The sequence below is a fragment of the Condylura cristata genome, unplaced genomic scaffold (assembly GCF_000260355.1).
Source record: "Condylura cristata isolate star-nosed mole 26May11 unplaced genomic scaffold, ConCri1.0 scaffold00025, whole genome shotgun sequence".
In the NCBI taxonomy this organism is placed as follows: Eukaryota; Metazoa; Chordata; class Mammalia; order Eulipotyphla; family Talpidae; genus Condylura; species Condylura cristata.
The window spans coordinates 1709275-1734530 of record NW_004567126.1 but is presented as its reverse complement, the minus strand read 5'-3'; the positions used below and the strand labels follow the sequence as shown (position 1 = coordinate 1734530).

Here is a 25256-nt window from a genome sequence, read left to right as displayed (position 1 = left end):
CTTCATAATGCAAAATAGAAGCTTGAGTCAATTTTAGAATGTTTTGTCAACTCAAAAAGAAACTTCCTATCCTTTTGCTGTCCCTTTTACCTTCATCCCTGTCCTTGAGGCACTGAGAAAACACTTATTTTGTGTCTCTTGATTTCCCAATTTTTGATATTTCATATGAATAAGATAATAGAATATATAGCCCATTGTGATTAGTTTCTTTCACTTATTATTTCCAAGGTTCCTCTAGATTATAGTACACACTACTGTTTCTTTTCCTTTTAGAAACAAATAACATTTCATTCTATTATTATCTCATTTCACTTGTCCATTTATCCACTGATGGACTTTTGGGTTGTTTGTATCTTTTGTCAATGGTGAGAAGTGCTGCTATCTGTATTTGTTACCATTTTGTAGGAGCTATCTTTTTTATTTTTTTGGGTATATTCTCTTGAGTTCAGTTGCTGGGCTGTGTGGTGATGAGGCTTAATCATTTAAGGGACTGCCTGTTTTCCAATGTGCTTGCATCATTTTGCTTTCCCACTGGCAGTGAATGGGCTCTGAATTCTCCACATCCTCTCCAACACCAGTTAATACCTGTTTTTTTAAATTCTAGCCATCTTTGTTGTTGTTGTTTGTTTTGTTGTGTTTTAGATTTACTTATTTATGCATACAGGACTGGGTACAGGCCAGAGTTGCAGAGGCAGTGAGAGGATTCACCACAGGCAGATGGGGAGCAGAATAGGCAGGTCTACGAAGTACACTTCCGAGGGGAGCAGAGGGCTAGACAGGAGAGGTCTCCGGTACCATGTGGATCACCTCTGGGGCTGGGGATTGAACTCGCACTGAAGCGGCTGCAGCCAGCTTGCAGTGCTGCATCCTAACTCATTGCACTACCAGGGAGGGTCAATTCTTGCCATCTTACTGGGTGTAAAGTGTACCTTAATATTCTTTTGCTTTTCATTTTCCTAGTTGCTGTGGTATTAAATACCTTTTCATGGGCTTGCTGCCAAATTATGCATCTTCTATCAGGAAATATTTATTCAGATCCTTTCCTCATTTTATAATTGGACTATTTGTCTTTTTATATTAAATTGTAAATAAAAATGAAATGTCTAATCAAATTACATAATTTGTAATATTTACCCACATTCTGTGGGACATCTTACTTTCTTAGTGGTTTATTTTAAAACACAAATTATCCATTTTTTTCTTTTGTTGCTCATGCTCTTGTTACTGTATTTCATGTTTGTTTGTTTTTTTTTAAAGATTTATTAACTGGGGTACAGGCCAGAGATGCGGAGGGTGAGAGGATTCACCAGGAACAGAGTGGGGAACAGAACAGGCAGATTGACGAAGCACACTGCTGAGGGGAGCAGCGGGCGGGTCAGGAGAGGTCTGCCACGCCATGTGGATCTCCTTCGGGGCAGGCAGGGATCGAACTCATGCGGAAGTGGCTTAAGCTTCTTAGTGCTGTGCTTTAACCCGCTGCGCCATTGTGCCATCAGGGAGGGCCCTCATGTTTTTTTTTTTTTTTAAGTACATTTTTAAAAATACTTTCTGTACCATGTATTTTAAAAAATAAAAAGCATTTACTGGACTCAGAAGTGCAAATATTGATGACAAGTGACTAAGTGGGAGTCCATTTTGATGAGTCTGAGGAAAGGACAGGAGACTCCATAGTGCTTCCAGTAATTCCTAGCATGTCCAGAGTTCTGCAGCTAAGGAGATTAGTAAAATAGAGCATTAGGTGAAAGATCATGCATTAAAAAATTAAGATATGTTGAATTTGAGCATGTCTTGCTCATCAAAATGATCTAGAACATGGAAGTGGAAATTACCTGGCAGCAACAGTTAATGAGATGAATAGTTCACAATGTCTTTCCTCCTGTTGGGCATTTGCATAAAATTAAGTTCTTTAATAACTCTAATGAAAAATGCTAAAGATGTAATAATATATAAAATTAATTTTGCAATATTTCATTATTGCTGAGCCTGTGTTCATTTGGGCCTCTGGAGCTCTTTAGTTTCTCCACTATAAATTGTGCAGTTCCTTAATTAAAGTTTGAGTTTTAATTATTTTTGATTCCTTATTTTCAAATAAAAGTTGACATTTTCCACCAGCTTTGCTATTTTGAGTTTGATTCTTTTATGTACCTATTAATGTACTGGGGAAGAATATATGACAGTTTATATAGTTCATATTGTTGGTTCTATCATCAGTTATATTGTGTCATCCTCATTACCTTTTAAATGGAGAGAGGTCTTCTGCATTCTTAATATTGGTCCATTTTATCACATCTGTTTTTCATTATTATTACCAGTTTGCATTTTTCTGAGAAGTCTGTTTTTAAAAACAGCACTCATATCCCATCTTGTGCAAGACATTGTTTTAATTCAACTAGTGATTGCCTTTCTATTTGATCAGTATATTTGAAGCTATTTACATTTATGTAGGTTGAAATTATAACTTTTGTGAATGTTTCCTTCACTGATTTTTATAATTTGTATTGTTGTATTTTTCATTTACATATCTTTGCCAATTTAATCAGAATTAAATATCCATATTAACAAGATTAGCTTATTACCTTTTATATTCTCTTTCAGAATTCAATCTCATATTTTTATTCAATTTCATTTAATAGTTTTTTGAAACACTATATTTAACCTGATCTTATTCTACCTACCATTCCTTTTCTTTTATGAATTTTAATTTCTTAAAATGTTTTTATGTAAGTGCACACAGGTATGAAGCAAGAGTTAAGGTCTCTGGATCTTACATTATAATGGCAAAGGGAGAGAACAATGGCGTAGATGTATATATTCTCAGAGAGAAATCTTATGATGACAGGGTAAATATTGTGGCTGGTGCAGAATTTCAGAATATCATCTGGGGAAGACTTTCCATGTAAGAAAATGAATATGACCAAGATAGAGTGAGCCCACTGAGTGCATCTTAAAATATCAAAACCCAATAACCAAGAATAACAAAGAAAAGTGGATCACAATGAGAAATGAGGCAAGTCCAGCCTTACTCATTATGATCATATAAAAACGAATGTGATGAAATAAATTTGTAGTAGAGAAATGCACAACTATCACATAAGAGGCCTGAGGTAGCTACCACAATGACCCAAGTTAAACAATTTGAAGATGCCATGGGTCTGTGGTCTTTCCTTACATTGTTATCTAGCCTGTGTGCACACACATAAATCCTACTCCCTATGCACTCATATACAACTAAAACAATTTAATATGAATCCGTATTGTGTAGGATGTACTCTGATATCCTGTGCCTTTTTGTTTGCTTAATTCTTATAGATCATTGTCTGATACCTATGGGTCTTGATTTCAGAATATGAATATATTTCCCCAGCATGTCCTCCATACCTAAGTTACTGTTTTCCTGCTTCTGCTCTTTGTTTAACCATTGATAATTTCTGTGAGAACACATTTCTTCATGCTTCCTGTGCTAAGCTACTACTCCCAATCAAACCAAATCTCAGTGGAGGGCACAGTGGCAACATGTGTAACATTGCTACATGCTCCTGGATACTTACAGTCTAATGTGAAAAACCACCAAGTTAAATAAAAATTCCACGAAGATGGCCCTATATCTCAAGTATCAGAGGAAGCGGACTTTCCCTGTGGTAATATATATATATATCTCAAGTATCAGAGGAAGCGGACTTTCCCTGTGGTAATATATATATATATATATTTTAAGTTTCATGAAGTCTGAACCAGGGGAGTGAATTTTGAAGATGAAGAGCAAGTAAAAAAAATCCCAAACAGGCAGCTGGAGGGCCTCCAAGCAGAGGAACGCGGGTGTGTAATAATGCTGAGTGTTGAAACAGTGATACCAGGTGAAGCTGCCAGTCAAGTGGAATGTTCTTGAAATTAATGTGGGTGAGGGCAAGGCAGTAGGTGGGTGAATCTGGTAGAAAGGTCACCAGTAGTTGAACCTCATATTTTAAGCCTCAAAATTTTAACTTCATTCTCTACTGGCAGTCACTTGAGGGAGCTTAAGATGGACAGTTCAAAGATTAGCTTCATACCATTGAAAGATCTTTTGGAACAGAGTGATGATTGAGCTGCAGGGATGCCAGTGATGATAAATGGAAGAGATGACAAAGAACTGAAATAAAGCTATGGAATTGGAACCTGTGGGAAGCACAGAAGACATCGATGAGACAAGAAGAAATATTGGCCTCATCAATCACAAGTGCAATGATTCATTTACTAGCAGGAAGGAACTATGTCAAGCTTTTACCATGTGTTGATTAAATCTGTTGGCCAGTCTAGCAGAGTGGATATAGCTATCCCATTCTTATAGGTAGAATTTTAACATATAGATTCATTCAGCTGGCTCTTCAAATTTAAAAAAATAATAGGTGGTGGGTATGAGACTAAAAACTTGATTTTCTGGTTCCAAATATTTTAAAATAAATATAAAGATAAGTCTTTTTCTAAAATCCCCTTTATACTTGTAGGCTGTGTACTAGATGTTATAAATTGTGGATTTATTCCTTTGCCCTTATTTCTGGTGGGATGTTCTTCAGTAGGGTGTCTTGACATGATAAATATATCATCTTCCTTCTTTTAATGCATTGCTTTGTTGTTTTACTAGTTATCTGGTAATCAAGGAGATGTAATTAACACTGGAAGGCTGCCAGACAGAGAAAGCTTTCTCCTCATCACAGTCTCTTAGGGACCATCTGAGTATATTAGATCTTGTTCATACCCTTTATCAACTTAACACCTGATAGAAATTTAAAATTGGAAACAAGTACCTTCCTTGGGGCCTTTTCACTGCCACAAACTTTCCCAGATAATCCTGACTCCTCTGCTCCAAAGTCACCTTGCCTACAAGTCTTGCCTGAATACAAAATAAAAATTATCACCACCATCTCCTTTCACCATTACATATATTTTCTTGTTCTTTATAACACCTGTCATCATCTGGAAAAGTTTGAACTTTTATCTTCCTCCATCATTGGATTATAGAAACTTTTGTTTCTCAGAGCCTATACTATTTGCCTAAAAGATGGTCAGTATCAAATTACAATCTTCAAATACATGAAAATTATTCTCATTAAACATTAGGGATGCATAACCTCTTGGGAAAATCTTCAGAGTACTATAGGATTCCTAATCAAAAACGGCACAGAGGTCCCTTTAAGAGGATCACTCTGATACAAACAATATACATGTTGATATCTTATCTTGAAGGTATACTTATCACTAATTGTATACAAATTAATTGCTGTATTTTTCTCTTTTCTGGCAGTACCTTCTACCACATGGAAACTGACAACAATACACAAACTTCAGCATTTTTTCTCCTCGGATTATCAAAGGAGCCAGAACTGCAGTCTCTCATATTTGGCCTTTTCCTCTCCATGTACCTGATCACTCTCTTTGGAAACCTGCTCATCATCCTGGCCGTCAGCCTAGACCCCCACCTCCACACGCCCATGTACTTCTTCCTCTCCAACCTGTCCTTGGTTGACATCTGCTTCACCTCCACCACCATCCCCAAGATGCTGCAGAACATCCGGACACAGAGCAAAGTAATAACCTTTGAATGCTGTATCACCCAAATGTATTTTTTCATACTCTTTGCAGGATTGGATGACTTCCTTCTGGCTGTGATGGCTTATGACCGCTTTGTGGCCATCTGCCACCCCCTGCACTACACGGTCATCATGAACCCCCGGCTCTGTGGGCTGCTGGTTCTGGTATCCTGGCTCTTGAGTGCCCTGTATTCCTTGTTACAAAGTTTAATGGTGTTGCGACTGTCATTCTGTAAAACATTGGAGATCCCACACTATTTTTGTGAACTCAATCAGGTGGTCCAACTTGCTTGTTCTGACACCCTTGTCTATGACATAGTGATGTACTTTGCAGCTGGGCTGCTGGGTGGTGGTCCCCTTGCTGGAATCCTTTACTCTTACTCTAAGATAGTTTCCTCCATACGTGGAATCTCCTCAGTTCAAGGGAAGTCAAAGGCAATTTCCACCTGTGCCTCACATCTTGTAGTTGTCTTCTTATTTTATTGTACAAGTGTAGGAGTGTACCTCACCTCTGCTGCTTCACACAGCTCACACTCCAGTGCAACGGCCTCAGTGATGTACACTGTGGTCACACCCATGCTGAACCCCTTCATCTACAGTCTGAGGAACAAAGACATAAAGAGGGCCCTGAAGACATTCTTTAGAAAGACAGCTGTAAAAGACCAGTTGTCCTGAGGCTGAAGAAGCATTTGATGCCAAAAACTGTGATTATCTGTCCAGAGTATGATAGCAGCTCTTGTCCTTATTTAATTTCTGGAATTTCCATCCTTTGATTTCAACTTCTTTAAACAATAAGTAAATCATGGGACTAAATTACTCTGATCCATGTGGTTTTTCCTTTTGTACATTTTTATTTCCCTATTTTTTAATCTTGATCATAAAATATTTTAAATATGAATCTCCTTCATAAAATGAGTGAGATTTTTTTGAAAAACAATTTCTTCTATAATGATACATAATTTTTCTTCTAATTTTCCCGACAGAATAGGCTTGAGTGGCTTTATTCATATGGGAAAATACTAAGGTTGGGAACTGTAATTTCATTTGCAGAGAAAACACTGAAGCCACACTTTACAGTTTGGGTCCATCACTCCTTGATGTTTCGTTTCCTTAGCGATTATTTCTGACAATATAGATTTTAACATGCTATTATATCTTATTATAGGTGTTCGGTCTTATTTTGTTACTCAGTTCAGTGTCCAAAATGCCTACCATAATCACTGGCAAAAACTATCAAATGTGCCTCACAGAAGTCTTTATGAAAAGCTAAATTTGAAAAGATTGAATATTATTTTAGTATCAAAGATGTTTCAAATATGAGCAAATAATACTTAAAGTCACACTTTATTATTATGCAAAATATTTATTTTTCATAAAGATTTATTAAATTCAGGACCTGGCCTGTAGACAGCCTGCCCAATCTACTCTTTGAAGTGTGAAATATTGGAGACCATGTGAGAGGGCTTTATATATTTAAGGATTGACTGGTGTAGTTATTACTGAATGACATTCCTGTTTCTTCATGAAAAATTACAATACTGCCTATAAATGTTTCCTCTGCTACTCTAAATAATGTACCTCCCCTTAAATATTTCAATACCAGGCCCTCCCTGGAGGCGCAGTGGGTTAAAGCTGGCTGGCCAGAGAGATGATCCACATAGCATGGCAGACCTCTCCTGGCCCTTCCACTGCTCCCCTCAACAGTATACTTCATCAGTCTGCCTGTTCTGCTCCCCACTCTGTCTCTGGTGAATCCTCTCACCACCCCTGCACCTATGGCTTGTACCCCAGTTCTGCATGCATGCATAAATAAATCTTTATATACTTATATATATATATCAATACCACTAAAGAGACAGTAGACAAAATCAGTACCACTGATTACATAGTTTCTTCATGCTCAGATGTATCCTCAATATCATGATAAAGGGTAACACAAAAGAGAGTTTGAATTTTGCCCAGTCATATGATTCAGGGTCTTTTCTGCACAAACTTGTATGTCCTTCTCATCTTGCAAGTTCACTAAAATGCAACTTCAACACAGCTACTTGCTAATGCAGTTATCTGAAATAAACCTGAATAAGATAATGATCATGAGTGCTGTTCTTCATTAATGTTTTTCATATTAAAACATGCCAGAAATGAGCAGCAACCATAAATTTTAGTCCTTTAGTTGCTGTTGCAGTTAGCTGCTGCTGCATAAATAGGCATCTGTCCCATCTATCCTGAACTTCCAGGTGGAGAGTTCATGGCTAGGAATGTCTGCCATGCTCACTTAGGCGCATGACACATCACTCACAGAGTTCCATACACATTTTTCCCTACTTAAGGCTGAGCCAAATCTGATGATTCTGAGAACGATCACCAAATGCAATTAATGAAGAAACCAGCAGGGAAATTTGAGGGAAAATAAAAGATTAATCTCAGGACCTGGGTTGTAGACAGCCTGCCCAATGGCCAATAGTAAGTCAAGGTTAGAGAGGGAGCACAGACACCTGGGCTGTGTCTTTCTCAAGTCCCAAGGGCAGGATGCTTAGGGCCACACCTAGTCACTCTTTAATTGACTAATTCAAAGTGTAAGAGCAAGAATTAGAACACAGGATGGGAGCTGCAAAGTCAGTCCGAGGCAGTAATCTTGGTTACCCAGGGCTTTCTGAATGAGTGAATATTATGGGAAGAAGTAGCCCAGACCCTTATTTGGGAGTATTGCTAGTAGCTGTGTCATACAGCTGCTAATATTTTTATTCCAGATAGCTGTATTTTGAAAAGGATGTCTCACTATCAGAAGGCTAATGTCAGGGACTTAAACTTTTACTTAAGCAACTTAAAGTGAAGCAAAAATCTTAAATTTAGCACTTAGACTACACATTCCTAAGAACCAAGTACTTTAGCATAATGCATTCATTATCAAATGATGATCAGTTGTTCTGAGCCCTTTGGGGTTTTCAGACACTGTATTCAGCTACCATCACTACACTGTGTTTCTGAGGCTCATTCATGAGGACATATCACCCACCCTAAGTGTGAATTGGTTACCTGTCTTCTAGATCCTACCCTCAGCCATGGTTATTTAAATAATTTCTGAACTACTTAAACAAGTTATTGGAGTATGACTACATCCTATAAAAAATAACGTACACATAGTTAGAAGTAAAATTTGATGAATTAAAGGAGTCATACAACATTAAGATTCCATACAGCATGATTTTATTTATATGTAATTCAAGAAAATATACACCAAACTTAAAGTTATGCTATGTGGATTTTAAAAATAAATTCCCACGAGGCCCTCCCTGGGGGCACAGCGGGTTAAAGCACTGCACTAAGAAGTTAAAGCCACTTCCGCATGAGTTCGATTCCCGCCTGCCCCGGAAGTGACCACATGGTGTGGCAGACCTCTCCTGACCTGCCCGCTGCTCCCCTTAGCAGTGTACTTCGTGGATCTGCCTGTTCTGCTCCCCATTCTGTCTCTGGTGAAGCCTCTCACCGCCCCTGAGCCTCTGGCCTGTACCCCAGTTCTGTATGCACAAATAAATAAATCTTTAAAAAAAAATCCCCACGAGACTCAAAGTAAGATGGGATGACAAACAAATTGATAGATATTGTGAGGAGTCAGTGACATAGGTGGAAATTTATTGTTAGGACTAAGAAAACATCTAAGAGAAAAAGTTCTGTGAGTGTATATTTGTGTACATATTTATCTACCTTTTAAAAAATAATCGCAGCCTTTTTAAAAAAATAATCACAATCATACACATATATGTACACACAGGCTCATTTTTTTATTCCCTTTCTAATGAAGCAGGGAAACTGGACAGAAGTTGGAAGGACTAGAAATGATAAGACTGAATGTTTAAATTAGCATGAACTAAATGATTTAGAAATTTAGACCCAAGAATTTAAGTAGTAGATGTCCTTAATTTTAATATTTTAAAAAGGAATTACTTTTCTTAACTTAATGCCTCAAAGATCTCAAAGCCAGAACCATATTTATATTTAACAATGGAGAGCTCCCTATATCAGCTAATGGAAAAGAACTCCAAATTCACTTAAATTTTATTCTACTTAATGTAGTATTTCAACATAAAAGGTCTTTATCTAGAGGAAGCTAAAAGAACAAAGATTTAAAATTCGTTCAAGTTTGAAAGGCTTAAACTCAGTTTTCTTGAACGAAATTTTTTTTTAAAGATTTATTTATTTATTCATATAGAACTGGGGTACAGGCCAGAGGTGCGGAGGGTGAGAGGATTCACCAGAGACAGAGTGGGGAGCAGAACAGGCAGATCGACAAAGTACACTGCTGAGGGGAGCAGCGGGCAGGTCAGGAGAAGTCTGCCACGCCATGTGGTCACCTCCGGGGCAGGCGGGGATCGAACTCATGCGGAAGTGGCTTAAGCTTCTTAGTGCAGTGCTTTAACCCGCTGCGCCACCAGGGAGGGCCACTTGAACGAAATTTTAATATGTATGTGTGTGTATACGTATATATGTAGTTACTATTACTAACTCATTACTATCCTAGTGGCTTAAACTTAACAAAGGTAATGCCCTGTCATTTCTGGAGAACAGAAGCCTGAAATGTGTTTCACTGGGCTAAAAGAAAGATGTATACAGAATCAGATTCATTTTGGACAATCCCAGGTTAATGTATTTGTTTGTGTTAAATTTTCTAGAAGCTACTTGCATTCCATAAACCACGTCCTTTTCTTCATCTTCAAAACTCAGTAGCATAACATTTTCAAATGCCATTCAGAATCCAATTATTCTTTTCTCCCACATTTAGACAATTGTAATTATATTCACTCTAAATAATAATGATTAATTCTCTTAAGATCAATGAGCAGCAAAATTATTCAGCTTGGTAACTTGATCAATTAATACGGTCCACCAAATAAAAAGAAGACCAAAAAATCTCAATAAGTAGAGAAAAGACAGTTGGCAAGATTCAACATTCATTTATTACAAACAATTCTCAAAAAAAAAATGGTTGTAGAAGACAGGTACAGTAGCATAATAAAGATCATAGATGACAAACCCACGGTTCTCACCATATTCAATGGTGGAAAAAAAACCCGGAAGATTTCCTCTAATCTGGATGCCCAGGCTAGTCACTAGTATTCAATACAGTCCTGGAAATTCTAGTCATATAAATTAGGGAAGAAAAAAAAATTAAAAGCATCTACATGGAAAAGAAAGAAATGAAATGGTCACCATGACATAATACTACCTAAAAAGTCTGAAAGATTAGAGTAAAAACTATTAGAAATACTAAATCCGGCCCTCCTTGGTGGCTGAATGGCTTAAAGCGCAGCACTACAAATCTATCCGAAACCACTTCAGCACGAGTTTGATCCCCAGCCAGGGGGTGACCCACATGGTGTGGCAGACCTCTCCTGACCCACCCTCTGCTCCCCTCAGCAGTGTACTTCATTAATCTGCCACTCTGTCTCTGGTGAATCCTCTCACTGCCCTGCACCTCTGACTTGTACCCCAGTTCTGTGTGCATAAACAACAAATAAATCTTAAAAGAAGAAGAAGGAGGAGGAGGAGGAGGGGAGGGGGAGGGGCAGGAAGGGGGTGGGGAGGAGGAGCGGAAATGGGAGGACGGGAGGAGGGAGGAGGAGGAGCGGCAGGGGGAGGAGGAGAGGAGGGGGAGGAGGAGGAATAATAATAAATTAATTTGGTAAAATTGCAGGTAGGGTACAAGCCTGAGGTGCAGGGGTGGTAAGAGGATTCACCAGAGACAGAGTACGGAACAGAACAGGCAGATTGACAAAGTACACTGCTGAGGGGAGTAGTGGGTGGGTCAGGAGAGGTCTGCCTCACCATGTGGGTCACCTCCTGGGCTGGGGTCAAACCCATGCTGAAGTGGTTTTAGCTTCTTAGTGCTGTGCTTTAACACGCTGCGCCACCATGGAGGGCCTCCATTATTTATTTTTAATGCTACTTTTCTCCCCAATAGTTATATGTACATAGAAAAAAAATTATTTTTCCTTTTCCCCATTTTTTAAGCTTTTCCATTGATTAGATGGATTTATCCCTTAAATCAGTTTCAAGAATTATGAAAAGATATCTTGACCCTTCAAAAAAAAAAGAAAACATTGAAATATTATTTTATTTTGTGTTGGCTTGTGATTCTTATGGTCATAGTCAAGCAGTCGAAATGCAGTCAACAGGCTAGCTAAGCAAAGGTTATTTTAATAACTAAAGTTATTTTAATCAATGGGTTAATCTGTATGGTGAGGATTACAACCATTATACATACCGTGTCATTGTTTGGAAAGAAAGGAATAAAATATAGGGTAATAAACCCAGGAAGCCTATTGAGGAGAGGGAACCCACATTAAAGAAGGCTGTTTAGGGAGGGGCAGGCACCCCCCTTTTTGATCCCAAAGTACAGAGCAATGGTTAGAGATGGACTAGGGGTGAGCCAAAGCGGGGATGATTCTCTAACTAGGGAGGGGAGCAGACTCTCCTCTGTGGGTCCCTGATTAAATCACTGAGGCTTTGTGAACCCCTGTGTCTTATCTGGGAAGTGGATGGTTCTGTGCTTCAGGCCTTAGAGAAGGTGATATAGGGGTGTACAGGAGCTTTTTGTCTCTTCCTGAAGGTTGAAGGTCAGAGCAAGGACACTCAAACGACCTTGAGTTTTGAGGGTTTTCTGGGAGGCAGTGTGACTTCTCACTTTCAGATGAGGTAAGAGGTGAGGCTGCAGGTCCAAGTTCATACAGAAGTGAGGGTGAACCTGGCTTGTAGAATCCAAGCTAACTGGAAGTGAGGAAGCAGGTTACCAAATGACATGTGTCAGGGGCCCACTATCCCAGTCAACAGCCTGAAACGGCTGCGGTGGAAGGAGTATATCCTTACAGACCCTGTCCCTCACCCTCTCAGATATTCCAGAAAAGAGAACAGCAGTGAGGGTATCAGTGTAGGAGGGGTCAGAGGATAGGGCACAATTCTCTCCCAACTGGTGGCATCCATCAGGAGAAGGGATTTTCCTTCTTTAGCACTATTCTGAGGGCCACAGAACCTGAGAATTTTGGCTTCATTCTCCACTAGAGAATTACTGGGAGGAGAGGAGATGTTTAAGTCATGCAAATGAATGACTTTTGTAATATAAAAAGATCTCTGGGCCTTCCCTAGTAGAGCAGCAGGTTAAAGCACAGCACTAAAAAGCTAAAGCCACTTCAACACAAGTTCGATCCCTGCCCTGGAGGTGATCCACATGGTGCAGCAGGTCTCTCCTGACCCACCCGCTGCTCCCCTCAGCATTGTACTTCATCAGTCTGCCTGTTCTGCTCCCCACTCTGTCTCTGGTGAACTCTCACACTGTCCCTGCACCTCTGGCCTGTACCCCAGTTCTGTACACATAAATAAATGAATCTTAAAAAAAAAAAAAAAAGATCTCTCTTGGCAATGTGAATATTGGACCAGAAAATTACCAGTGGTAATAGCTGAAAAAAGTGAGAAAATACTAAATAAAGCTGTGGATGAGGGAACTTTTAAGAGATAGGGAGCAATGAAGACTGTTGAGAAAAAGAAAACATCAGCTTCAAGTCATGGCCAGTGATAACTGTTCATTTACTAACAGAGAGGATCTAGGCTACATTTTCAACAGAACTATGCTTTCAATATGATTTGATATGATCACATTTTTATACAAGTCCATTCTACGAGTTACACTCTTATGAAGTCACCCATTGCAAAATTGTACTTTTTTTGTTTGTTTTATTGAGGTAACTTTGGGTTCTGAAGTTGCATATGAGTTAGAGGTGTAGAATCTCCCTCTTCTTTCCACATCGTGCCCACTACCACCATAGCCTGTTGTGCTCCCGCTCCACTTTGTTCTCTCTTCTCCCTGCTCTTTGGTAGGCTCAGTGCTACAGTCAGATTTCTAGGGTTTGCTCATTCTTTGGCTTTATCTGACCCTGTGTTTTGCTTCTCTATGCTCGATATATAAGTAATTCCATCTGGTATTTATCTTTCTCCCTCTGATTTATTTCACTTAATGTCATCCTCTCCAGTTCTGTTCATGTTGGTGCACATGCAAAGAGTTTGTTATCCTAATTCTCAGAAATTTTATATTATTGTTTTATAGAATGAAAGGGTTAAAATGCCAAAATAGATTATGTTTGCTCATCATCAGAATATAAGATAGGAAGATTTTCCATGATTATGCAGGTAGGAATGTTAGCATCATAGCCCTGAATGTGAAGGTGGAAAGCAGAATAGTTAGAATCAGATAGATTTAAAGATGTTACTTGGCCAGCTTTCTTTTATATATATTATATAATAGTTTATTTTTATATCATTTTGTACTTTTTTTTTTCATCTCAATTGTAATCCCCGTGGGTTTCCCATCACTGAGTTACCCGTGTGCACTTGGCCAGCTTTAAAGACAAAGGTCAAGACATGTCAGGCTTTGTTCACATGAAGCTGCAATAGAGAAATAGTGGATTATGTCCTAGAGTCTTTATAAAGAATTTATCTTTAAAGTGTGGTTGTTTTATCCCATTGACTTATTTCTGACCACCCACTCCAAAACTTATAGGCAAAATATTTGCTTCATACAATATTACTCAGCACCAAAAATGGAATATTACTCAGCACCAAAAAATATGCCTTTTGCAGCAACATGGATGGTGCTGGAAGGGATCATGCTTAGTGAAATAAGCCAGAAAGAAAAGGAAAATTACTAGATGGTTTCACTCATAGGAGGAGTATAACGGACCAGGCGAGAAAATAATAATAATAAGGAACAACTATATACCAGAGACATTTTATGGGGGTGGAGTGGGGAATGGGATCAAAAACAGTGGGGGGGGGAGGGAAATGCACTGGTCTATGGTGTTGGCACATGGGTGACTTGGTGAGGGGAAGCCCACAGGGATTGCAACTGAGATGGAAAAAGGCACAAAATGATGTAAAATTAAACTATCATATTACTTTTTTAAAAATAGCAAAAAGGCCCTCCCTGGTGGCGCAGTGGTTAAAGCACGGCACTGAGAAACTAAAGCCACTTCCGCATGAGTTCGATTCCCGCCTGCCCCGGAGGTGGCCACATGGCGCGGCAGACCTCTCCTGGCCCGCCCACTGCTCCCCTCAGCAGTGTACTTCATGGATCTGTCTGTTCTGCTCCCCACTCTGTCTCTGGTGAAGCCTCTCACCACCCCTGAGCCTCTGGCCTGTATCCCAGTTCTGTATGTACAAATAAATAAATCTTTTAAAAAAATAGCAAAAAAAAAAAGGGGGGGAAGGGGTGGAAAAGGGAGAAGTAGGAGGTAGAAGAAGAGATACCAAAAATGAAGCAAAGGAGAAGCTAAGACTGAAAGGATTTCCTGGGCTCCTTGCCTCTTCATGGTGGCAGCGTCTACACTTGAAGAGTGAGGACAGGCCTTTCAGATGAGGCAGATCAGAAAGAGCGCGTATCTGACAGTCAACCAAATGCATGCCACTGAGATGCTTCCCGAGCTTTCCCAAGATGACTTAGCTAACACAGGTCCTGCCCCAAACAAAAGGGGCCACTCACTTCCTTCAAAAAAACATTTTTGCTTCATTTAAATACCCAGTAGAGTAAGTAGTTATAACACCATTTACAACCTTGTCCATGAGAGACTTCTTAATCTCAACAAAGCATTTCCACATATTTCACTTATTCCTCATAGCATCCATGTGAATTAGATTTTTCTAACCCACGCTGTCATCAGACATAAGGAAACTGAGGCCCTGGGAGAGACAATTTTTACAATTATGTAACAATACAATTAGGACTTTAGTGCCTTAAATTGTATAAGAATATGACTATGTAGATGTATTCAGGTTTTGTATGACTCCTTTAATAAATTTTACATTTCTGTAAGTGCAGTTTACTTCATAACATTTCACACCAGTAATTTATTAAAAAGGAGAAAGCACAGGTAGTTGAGTCAACTTTAAATGGGAAGGGAGAAAAATCTTCAAATTTAGTAGAAAGCAAAATGTCATACATGCAATAAAAGCAATAGAATTAAGCTAAGGCAATTTGCACTTGATAAATTCATTTATTTCTAACCTAGATTTACTAACACATATAAATGTAGTAAACTGTCACACCTCATATAAAATTTAATATAGTGACTCAAGATGTTCAAAGTCTCAGGAATATCTATGTATAGATCAAAATAACCTCCCATATATATAATCCTATTGAGAAATAAACCATTTGCTTTAGGATATCTCGTTATACAGCAATAAGTAACTGATAAAATAAGCAATGCAAATAGAATTGAGGGTAGTTGCAATAATTTGTTGTGGGGATTGGGGGGAATATATTCTGACATTTGAGACAGCATTCTCGATTATTCTGATAATCAAGTTTATTTCTTAGTGCTGTGCTTTAACCCACTGTGCCACCAGGGAGGGTCCTCAAATCTGTTTCTAATAGCTATATTAGCCGGTGACCCTTCCACAGCTCTGTTCCAGGAAATGAGGAGAGATTGGTGGCACTTGCATGTTTGTACAGAAATAATTTGTTACTGTAAATCACATGAAAGTTCCCTGTGACTCATCCTTTCATTAGGAAATATTGAAAAGCCCCATGAGTATGCAGCACATTACAGATAAGTTGATATTGACCACTCAACATCCTATTTGTACTTAGAACAGAAGGGAGATAATATATCAAAACCAATAGAGGATTCAAATTTGAAGTTAACACTAGAAATTTTCAAGGAGATGCAGAAAGTAATTCAGTCATAAAACATAATACACCAACCAACACTCCACCTCAATGAATAAACTCAACTATGAAAACCAATCTTCCATACTTTAAGAGATTATAGCATGAAAGAAAAATACTTTGCATAGGAATAAAATTATTGATAAAAATCTTACTTCTCATTTAATGGCAATTCTCACTAAGAATATTTTACATCAATCTATTTCTTAAATTAACCTTGTCATGTTGTCTTCATTGTGAAATATAATTTTGATAAACAATTTTATCAGAGATGTGACAGCCATGTGGGCATGGATTTTAATAGGAAATAAAAGCAAGAGACCAGTAACTCAGTAACATGCTAAAGTGTGTGTTCTCTAAAAGAGTAGCTAAAGTAAAAATATAAATAAGAATAGTGGACCCAGGAGCCCTCCCTGGTGGCACAATGTATTAGGACACAGCACTGCAAGCTGCTATAGCCACTTCAGTGAGAGTTCGATCCCCAGCCCAGGAGGTAACCCACATGGCATAGACCTCTCGTGTATCACCCACTATTCCACTCAGCAGTGTACTTCATCAATCTGCCTGTTCTGCTCCCCACTCTGTCTCTGGTGAATCCTCTCACCTCCTCCTGCACTTCTGGCTGTACCCCAGTTCTGTATGAATAAATAAGTAAATCTTTTTAAAAATGTGATAAGGATATAATTTAAAAATAGAAGAAGAATGGACTCAGAGTGAAACCTGTGGCTTCAGGTGTTGCTGAGCCAAGAATTATGTAAATGTGTGTGATGAGGCTTATGACTATACTTTTAGTAATACAAAGGAAAATTTTGAGATGATATATTTCACAAGAGTAGAAAGTATTCTCAAGAAATCCATATTACCCTGTAAAAAAATGAAAATTTCAAATCTTTCTGACCAAAGGTGGGAAATCAAATTAGAAAGAAGGAAAGGGCAAAGGAGAAATCAATCAGAGCAGAAGCATGATAAATTGGATTATTTAAATTGTGTGAAGAATTTTAATTTTAAAAAAATGGAAATACCAGTAGATATATAGCATATTCTACTTCCAAATTCTGGTTCAAAGACATTTAACACTCCAGTCAAGGACCTTTCCTCAACCCCAGGATAAAATGCCCTTTCATAGCTTCCACACAATGAATCTTTTCAGGGCCCTCTTTATATCTTTGTTTCTCAGACTGTAGATGAAGGGGTTCAGCATGGGTGTGACCACAGTGTACATCACTGAGGCTGTTGCACTGGAGTGTGAGCTGTGAGAAGCAGCTGAACTAAGGTACACTCCTAGGATTGTAAAATAAAACAAAGAGACAACTGTTAGGTGAGACACACAGGTTGAAAAAGCTTTATACTTCCCCTGAGCTGATGATATTCTGCATATGGAGGAAACTATCTTAGAGTAAGAATAAAGGATTCCCGCAAGTGGACAACCAGCCAGTATCCCAGTTGCAAAATACATCACTATGTCATTAAGAAAGGTGTCCGAACAGGCAAGTTGGACCATCTGATTGAGTTCACAGAAAAAGTGAGGGATTTCCAAGTTTCTACAGAAGGTCAGTCTCAACACCATTAAACTTTGTAACAAGGAATACAAAGCACTCAGAAGCCAGGAAGCCAGAACCACCAACCCACAGAGCTGGGGGTTCATGATGGCCGTGTAGTGCAGGGGGTGACAGATGGCGACAAAGCGGTCATAGGCCATTGCACTCAAAATAAAGTCATCCAACACTCCAAAAAGGAGGAAAAAATACATCTGGGTAATGCAGCCTTCATAAGTGATGCCTTTGCTGTGTTTCTGGATGTTCAGCAGCATCTTGGGGATGGTGGTGGAGATGAAGCAGATGTCTACAAAGGACAGGTTAGCGAGGAAGAAGTACATGGGTGTGTGGAGGTGGGAGTCTGAAATGGTGGCCAGGATGATAAGCAGGTTTCCACATGCAGTGACCATGTACATGGAGAGGAAAAGTCTAAATATAAGAGGCTGCAGTTCTGGTTCCTTTGATAATCCAAGAAGAAGAAATTCTGTAACTTGTGTATGATTTTCTGGTATCATGTGGTAGTGGTTATGACTAGGAATGAAAAAAAAAGAAACATGAATAATTGTAACACTATGGGAATCATTACTAACATACTGAAATGTTAGTTTCTATTGGGTGGTCAAGCAAACCTACATGTATGAATCTGATCCCCTTTAAGGACCTTCCGTGATCTCTTTGCTTGGGAATTGCTGTCTCCTCCTCAGCCTTTCCCTAGAGGTCAATGCATTTGACAGTTTTAATAAGAAGTTGTTTTCACACATTTGACCATTCTTAAATCAAAGAGTATAGAGTGCTGAGAAACAAGAGTCTGTATGGTTCAGAGATGGAGAAGAAATCTAAGCAAATAAATATCCACATGCTGTGTCAGAAGCTGTCAAGTGTTCTGGGGGGAAAATAAAATAAGTCTGAAAGGCAATGGAGGCGGGTCTTGTCTTTGATTGGAATTTCAGAACACCCTCCAAACAAGGGGAACAGTTGAACTGAGCCCTCGAGGAGATGGAACAGAAGAGTGGAAGATGTCTGAGAAATGTGCACCCAGCAGGGGATGTGGCCTGAGGACTTGGCTTGTTTCAAATCAGCAAAGTTAAAAGGGACCTACGGTTAGAAAGGGATGAGCAAGAGGCAAGGGATGAGATCTGGTATCAGAGAATGTTGAGGAAAAAGGTGAACTCCCTGCTGCTGCTGAAACTTCCAGGAACAGGGAGTCCCTTGTTCTCATGCAGTTCCTGGCATTTTATTAACTTTCACAGGCTTCTGTGAGTAGAAATGATTGCCACCTCATTTCCATCTGTTTGTTAACCTCCTGGCAACTGTATTCAAAGGGCCACAATTTAGGGAATGTGGGGTAGGAACCAGGTCCCCGAGATCTGTGCATGTCCTGCAAAGCACACAGTGTGCAAGAGACGAGAGAGTTGTCAACATCAGTTTCCCCGAAAGATTATGGAAATAGTCTCCAAATTCAAATTGGCAAACCTCCTATAAATTATTTTGTCTCCTGTAATTAAAGAAACCAAAGCAGCCATTTGGAAATAGAGCGGAAATAAATGGACACTGGGGAAAGACACTCTAATAAACTCAGGTGATTCCTGAGAGACTGATGAGAAAGTTCTGGTCTGGCAGCCTTCCAATCCCAGTTATATCCCCTTGATGACCAGAATAGCTAATAAAGTAGAAGAAAACAATTTATCCTCAAGAGAAAGGGGTGGATATGTTTACATGTCAAAAAAACCTGGCTAGTTGAATAGTCTGAGCAAAATTACTAAACCCACAATTTACACAGAAAATGTAGAACCAAAAACAAGGCATTGTTTAAATAAAAGACAATATAAAATGCAAACATTTTGGAATAAAAAAAGGAGTTTTGAGCCTCAATTCTACCACATATTTTAACATAGACAACCAACCAATCCTTTGCAAATGTTAATATCCTCATTCAAATAGTGGGAACAGAGCTATCTAGTCCTCTAAAGTGACTGACAAATTTAGACAAGGTCTGTATAAAGCTAAGGTTATCTCCTCCCTGTCAGTAAATGAATGCCTATCACTGTGAGGTGAGGTGATTTTTCCCTTCTATCTCTCAAAAGCCTGATAGCTTCCTCACCTCCCAATAATGAATTAATTGTGATATAGCACTCTCCAGCACACCTAATTTTGTATTCATTACACCTTTCTCATGTAAATACCAATGTCAGCAATGATACTGTGGAATGTATGTCAAGAGAACTGCTGATACAAAGTAATACCACCACTGTTGGGATCTTTCTAACCAATATAGAACATGCTAAAAGACACCCCATTTTAATTTTTTTAAGTGCCTCCCTTCAGTACAGTGCATACACCTCTACACCTAATGCTCTCTTTTTGTACTTTAGTAACTAAAATTTCTTGGCTTTATTGATTTTACCAGGGACACTTTATGTCTACCCCTCCTTCTTCAGTCTCATTCAACTGGACTCATCACTTAATTGTAGCAATGCTTCTTGCACTGCAGGGTCCAACAGACAACTAACTTTTTAATATATTACATGTACAAATTGTAAGTTAACTACCCACGCTGGTAAACAGACATGGTAAATTCTCAGCTATAGATTTTGGCTGCTTAGAAAACTCTCCAATTTCAGACCCTCAACATTTCCTCGAATACCTACTGGTTTCTCAGACTCGCCTGGATGGAGGTCTGAGGATAATCAATGGGTAGAATCCAAACTTCTCTGGAGGGTTTATGATGAAAACTGAAGGCCTGTTCTCAAAAAGGACAGCAGGAAAGAGTGAAGTATTGGCCCCAGAAAAGACTTAGGAATTCAAAGGCAGCGACGATGCCGTGTCCCACTCAAAGTTTCGCGTGTATGGAGTCATAGCATATGTACAACTTCCTTTGCCTGTTTATTAGGCACTGTTTCCATTGTGACTTCACCTCTGTGTACGCTGTTTCCTTGTGGGACATTTGTCTGGATGAAGAAATTTTTCCTTGTGAATCTCTATTCTCAAGAGACCAAATTAGAAACCAGGTGAATTGCGTTTTTACTGCTACTTCTCTATGTATGTGCTCGCCTTCGAGAGTCTAGCTTCCTTGTACTTTGTTCCCGTCTTTAACACTTTTCCAAATCTAAAAATGAATAACCTGTGTGACAAGATTTTGTGGAGTATTGACTTGTGTCAGGGAACAACTTTGGTACTTTTATAATCAGATTTTACTAAACTCTACTATGAACACAGGAGTACACCTTCACATACCTGGACACCTACACACTCTTCACTCCATCACAAAGTCCAGCTCCCCTGCTTGCGTCATTTACTGTCCACACCCTGTTCTATCCTCCCATCCCTGAGCCTTTGGTATCCACCTTGCTTTCACCTAATTTAAGTCTTGTTGCATTTGTCAGTTTGTTTTCTTTCAAGGTTTTTATTGAGCAAGACCACCCAGCAATTGTCTCCCATGTTTTAACCTATTTAATCTAGCATAATTATTTTTTCTAGCATGATTATTTCAAGTTCCATCCATATTCTGGTACAGATCATAATTTCATTATTGAATTGAATTATGTCACAATCTTTTTATCAGTAGTATTCCATTAAATTATGTTACATTTTTTTAATCCATTCATCCATGACTGGACATTTAGGTTGATTCCAAGTCTTTAGTATTATTAGTGACTATGAACACAGGAGTGCATAAATATTTTTATTAGTGTTTTCAATATTCTTCAGATAAATACCTACAGGTGCCATTGATGGACTGTAGGGTATTTACATTTTTAGTTTTTAGAGGGAATCTCCATATTGTTTCCCACAAAGGCTGCACAAAATTATATCACCATAAATGAGCAAGTGTTCCTTCTCCACATCCTTGCCAGCCTTTGATTGTTCTCTGTTTTTGATACAGGCTATTCTCATAGGAGTGAGGTGATATCTTATGGTGGCTTTAAATCATCTTTCCTTTATAATAACTCATGTTGAGCTTTTTTTTTTTTTCATGTACATGTGGGTCACCTGTATTTCTTCTTTGGAGAAAAATCTATTTGGGTCCTTTCCCCATTTTTTATAGGAACGTCTGTTTTTTTTTGTATTTGAGTCATATGAGTTCTTTGTATATTTTGGAAATTAACCCCTTATCAAAACTGTGATATGCAAATGTCTGTTTCCCATGCTTGATTTGAAAGTAGTTGCCTAATATATTTTGTTACTCCTTCATTTAGTGAGTGTATGTTGATGATAGTTATGTCTTCCTGATGTATTGTTCTTGAATCATAATATAGCGTCCATCCCTATCTCTTGTTACCTTTCTTAACTTGAAATGTATTTTCTCTGATATAAATATAAGTGTCCCTGACTTTTTTTTTTTGCTCCCATATGCTTGTAGGATTGTTTTCTAACCCTTTATCTATGTGTCTTCTGGAGATAGCAGGTTAGGTTCTGTTTTCTGGTCCAACCTGTCTTAATTGACTAATTAATTAATTAATTGTCTTAATTGATACTGTCTTAATTGGTGGGTTCAGTGTATTTATGCGTAGAGTGATAATAGAGGTTTTTTCAGAGTGATTATTAGTAAATGAATGTTTGTTGCTGCTATTTTGTGGTTGTATTTTTTTCCTCTTCTTTCTGTGTGTTTCTCTATTTGGCTTAGACAGTAGCATTATTTTCAATATTTCCTGAAGAAGGGATTAGTTTTTGCAAATTCCCTCAATTTTTCTTCATCTGAGAGGCATTTATTTCTTCCTCAGATCTAAAGGAGAGCCACATAGGTATAGTATTTTTGGTTGGCAGTTTTTATCTTTAAGTTTTTTTATCACATCTTTCCATTCTCTTTTCACAAAATTTCTGAGAAGTCTGATGTTTGATCTGGGTTCCTTTGTACATTATTGGTTTCTTTCTTTTGCCAATATCAATTTTTTTTTTACCTGATCTTTTGGAAGTTTCACCACCATCTGTCTTAGTGTTGGTCTCATTTTGTTTAGTTGCCCCAGTGTTCTTTTTGCTTCCTTGATTTGTGTGTGTATTTATTTCTTTTTCCAGAGTTGGGAAGTTTTCTTCTATTTTTCCTTAAAAAATATTCCATGTTTGGGCAGAGTAAAGACACCAAGATCACTGCGTCCAGGCTTGCATAGGAATTGAGGACTGAAAAAAGACTATAGACTTACATACTATGAGTTTCAACCCAAATGAAAACATCCTGGACTCAATAGAAGCTAGATAACTGAGGGGCAATCTGCGATTGGGGCATCCCATAAGGGAACTCCTGGGAAAACCCAGGCACCTGGAAGTTTGGTCGGCTGCAAGAGCTGCTTTGCCCCACGCTAAAGCCCTGGAGGTGAAGGGGGACGGCTCACCTCATTGAGTGGAACCCAGGCTGAGGAAACACTGCAAATCTGATCCTCAACACCTGGGTACAGGGAAAAACCTCTGAAACTGCAGACCCGATCGAGTACTTGGGCTCCGGGCAAAGCCGCTGATCAGCTCCACCAGCTCGGGAACAGGCAAGATGGCGGCAGAATAAAGACGCTGAGATGACTACATCCAAACTAGCATGGGAATATATAAAAACGGACTATGTATTTACATGCTACGAGTTTCAAACCAAATGAGAATGCCCTGGACTCACTAGAAGGAAATAAACGAGGGAGAACTGGCGATTGGGGAGTTCCCATAAGGGAAGCCGCTGCACAGGCAGGATTAGCTGAACCCTGCAGCTCTGATAGGGTAATGCCAGTGGCTTCCTACTCATTTGGCTCCTTTAAAAATCAAGGAGCCCAAGGCCCTCCCTGGTGGCGCAGCGAGTTAAAGCACAACACTAAGAAGCTAAAGCCACTTCCACATGAGTTTGACCCCGCCTGCACTGGAGGAGATCCACATGGTGAGGCAGACCTCTCCTGACTCACCCACTGCTCCCCTCAGCAGTGTACTTCGTTGATCTGTTCTGTTCTCAACTCTGTTTCTGGTGGGTCCTCAAACCCTCCGCATCTCTGGCCTGTACCCCAGTTCTGTATGAATAAATAAAACAAATCTTTAAAAAAAAATCTAGGAACCTGGACACCAGGAAGCACTGCAGAAGGAGACTGAATGTGGCTGCAGCTGCAGCTGCTCTGCAAAGCTACAGCAGCTTTTGGTTCCAGCCCTGCTACAGCCCTGGAGATAAACTGAGACAACTCAGCTAGGGAGAGGAAACCAAATTGTGGGAAAAGGCTGCAGCTCGGAACCAGAGACTGAGGATACGCTGGAGAGGTGTTGCCGTCCTTTGCCCCAGCAGCCTCCGCAAAGCCCTGGATATAAACTGAGACAACACAGCTAGGAGAGTTTATCCCAAGCTGCTGCAGGAAGGGGGGGAGAACAAACAAACAAACAATAAACTGCTCTACTTAGAGCCCAGGAGTCTGAGAAGAGGAACTGGCAATTGGGGCCCCTCTAGCCCTACCTGCATCTCCTGCCCCCACAACAGAGATCTGAGACTAGGCAACATTAGGGTATGGACAGGTTTTGGCACCATTCTTAAGGTGCGGTCAACAAGACTCACAGAGCCCCTGAGTTAAAGAGGCGGGGGTAGGGGGAACAGTTAGACAGGACCCAACCACAGGCCCAAACTTAGGATAATACAACAATTTTAATAATCTTCCATGGACACATTCAACGTAGAGAGGCCCTAGGAAGTGCCTCAAACTTGCTTGCTAAGGGGTCTACCTGCTTACCACAACTACCCACAAAAACTGTGGTAAAGCACGTAGAGTTAAAGAGATACAGCTGGGCTCTGTGAAAAGACCTCAGGCAGTGGAGAGGCACTGCTCAGGGAGGGACCATTTGGACTAAACAAAAAGAGCCCCCAAAAACTCAGAGGGAGGACTGGTAGCCTGCTCAGCTGGGAGGATTTCAGCCCTCTGACACTTCCCTGCACTCCTATGGGGGAGGGGGAGATCCCATCCCCACAACAGAAGCCCAAAGAATTGTGAGCCAGAAAGGCACAGAGTACTTAGAGTGTACAAAAATCCAGCCACCAACCCAGCCAAAGGCCCAGCTCTAGGGAGACCTACAACACTTCTAATTCATCATAACCACCACGGGCACTCCAAGCATAGAGGGAACCTGGGACATCTGAAGGCTACAAAGATCGACAGATACCTTCCAAAAACACAGACTCAACGTGTTATTAGAAGAGGATGAACAACACAAGAGGCCCCTGACTGTTAGCAGCTGAGACAACAGACACAATTACACACAGTGGGGGCTGGGAAAAACAACACAACTCAGAATACCCTTCACAACTGAAGTGTCTGGAAGTCCCTCAGATATTCCAGAAAGAACATCCAAAAAAATTAAAAAATGCTGGCCCAAAATAGCAACACCGTATCTCAGCGAATAGAAAGTATTAGAAAATACACAACAGGGAAAAGAAGACAAACAAATATTCAAGCAAGTCCACAGGGGGAAAATTCACCACAAAAAGATCAGTCAGCA

At 39.5% G+C, this 25256-nt stretch overlaps 2 protein-coding genes across 2 annotated transcripts; one reads left to right on the top strand and one right to left on the bottom strand.

The window, feature by feature from the left end:
* The first annotated feature begins 5291 nt into the window (after nucleotides 1–5291).
* On the top strand, nucleotides 5292–6239 carry LOC101631446 (olfactory receptor 7A17-like). The gene has a single exon (XM_004688752.1). The coding sequence runs from the start codon at nucleotides 5292–5294 to the stop codon at nucleotides 6237–6239; it is 948 nt and encodes a 315-aa protein (XP_004688809.1).
* Nucleotides 6240–17398: 11159 nt separating this feature from the next.
* On the bottom strand, nucleotides 17399–18328 carry LOC101631217 (olfactory receptor 7A17-like). Its single transcript, XM_004688751.1, has one exon. The coding sequence runs from the start codon at nucleotides 18326–18328 to the stop codon at nucleotides 17399–17401; it is 930 nt and encodes a 309-aa protein (XP_004688808.1).
* Nucleotides 18329–25256: the final 6928 nt, after the last annotated feature.

What these genes read in the sequence shown, in the direction of transcription:
- LOC101631446 (XM_004688752.1), top strand. Translation starts at nt 5,292, where the DNA reads ATGGAAACTGACAACAATACACAAACTTCAGCATTTTTTCTCCTCGGA.
- LOC101631217 (XM_004688751.1), bottom strand. Translation starts at nt 18,328, where the DNA reads ATGATACCAGAAAATCATACACAAGTTACAGAATTTCTTCTTCTTGGA.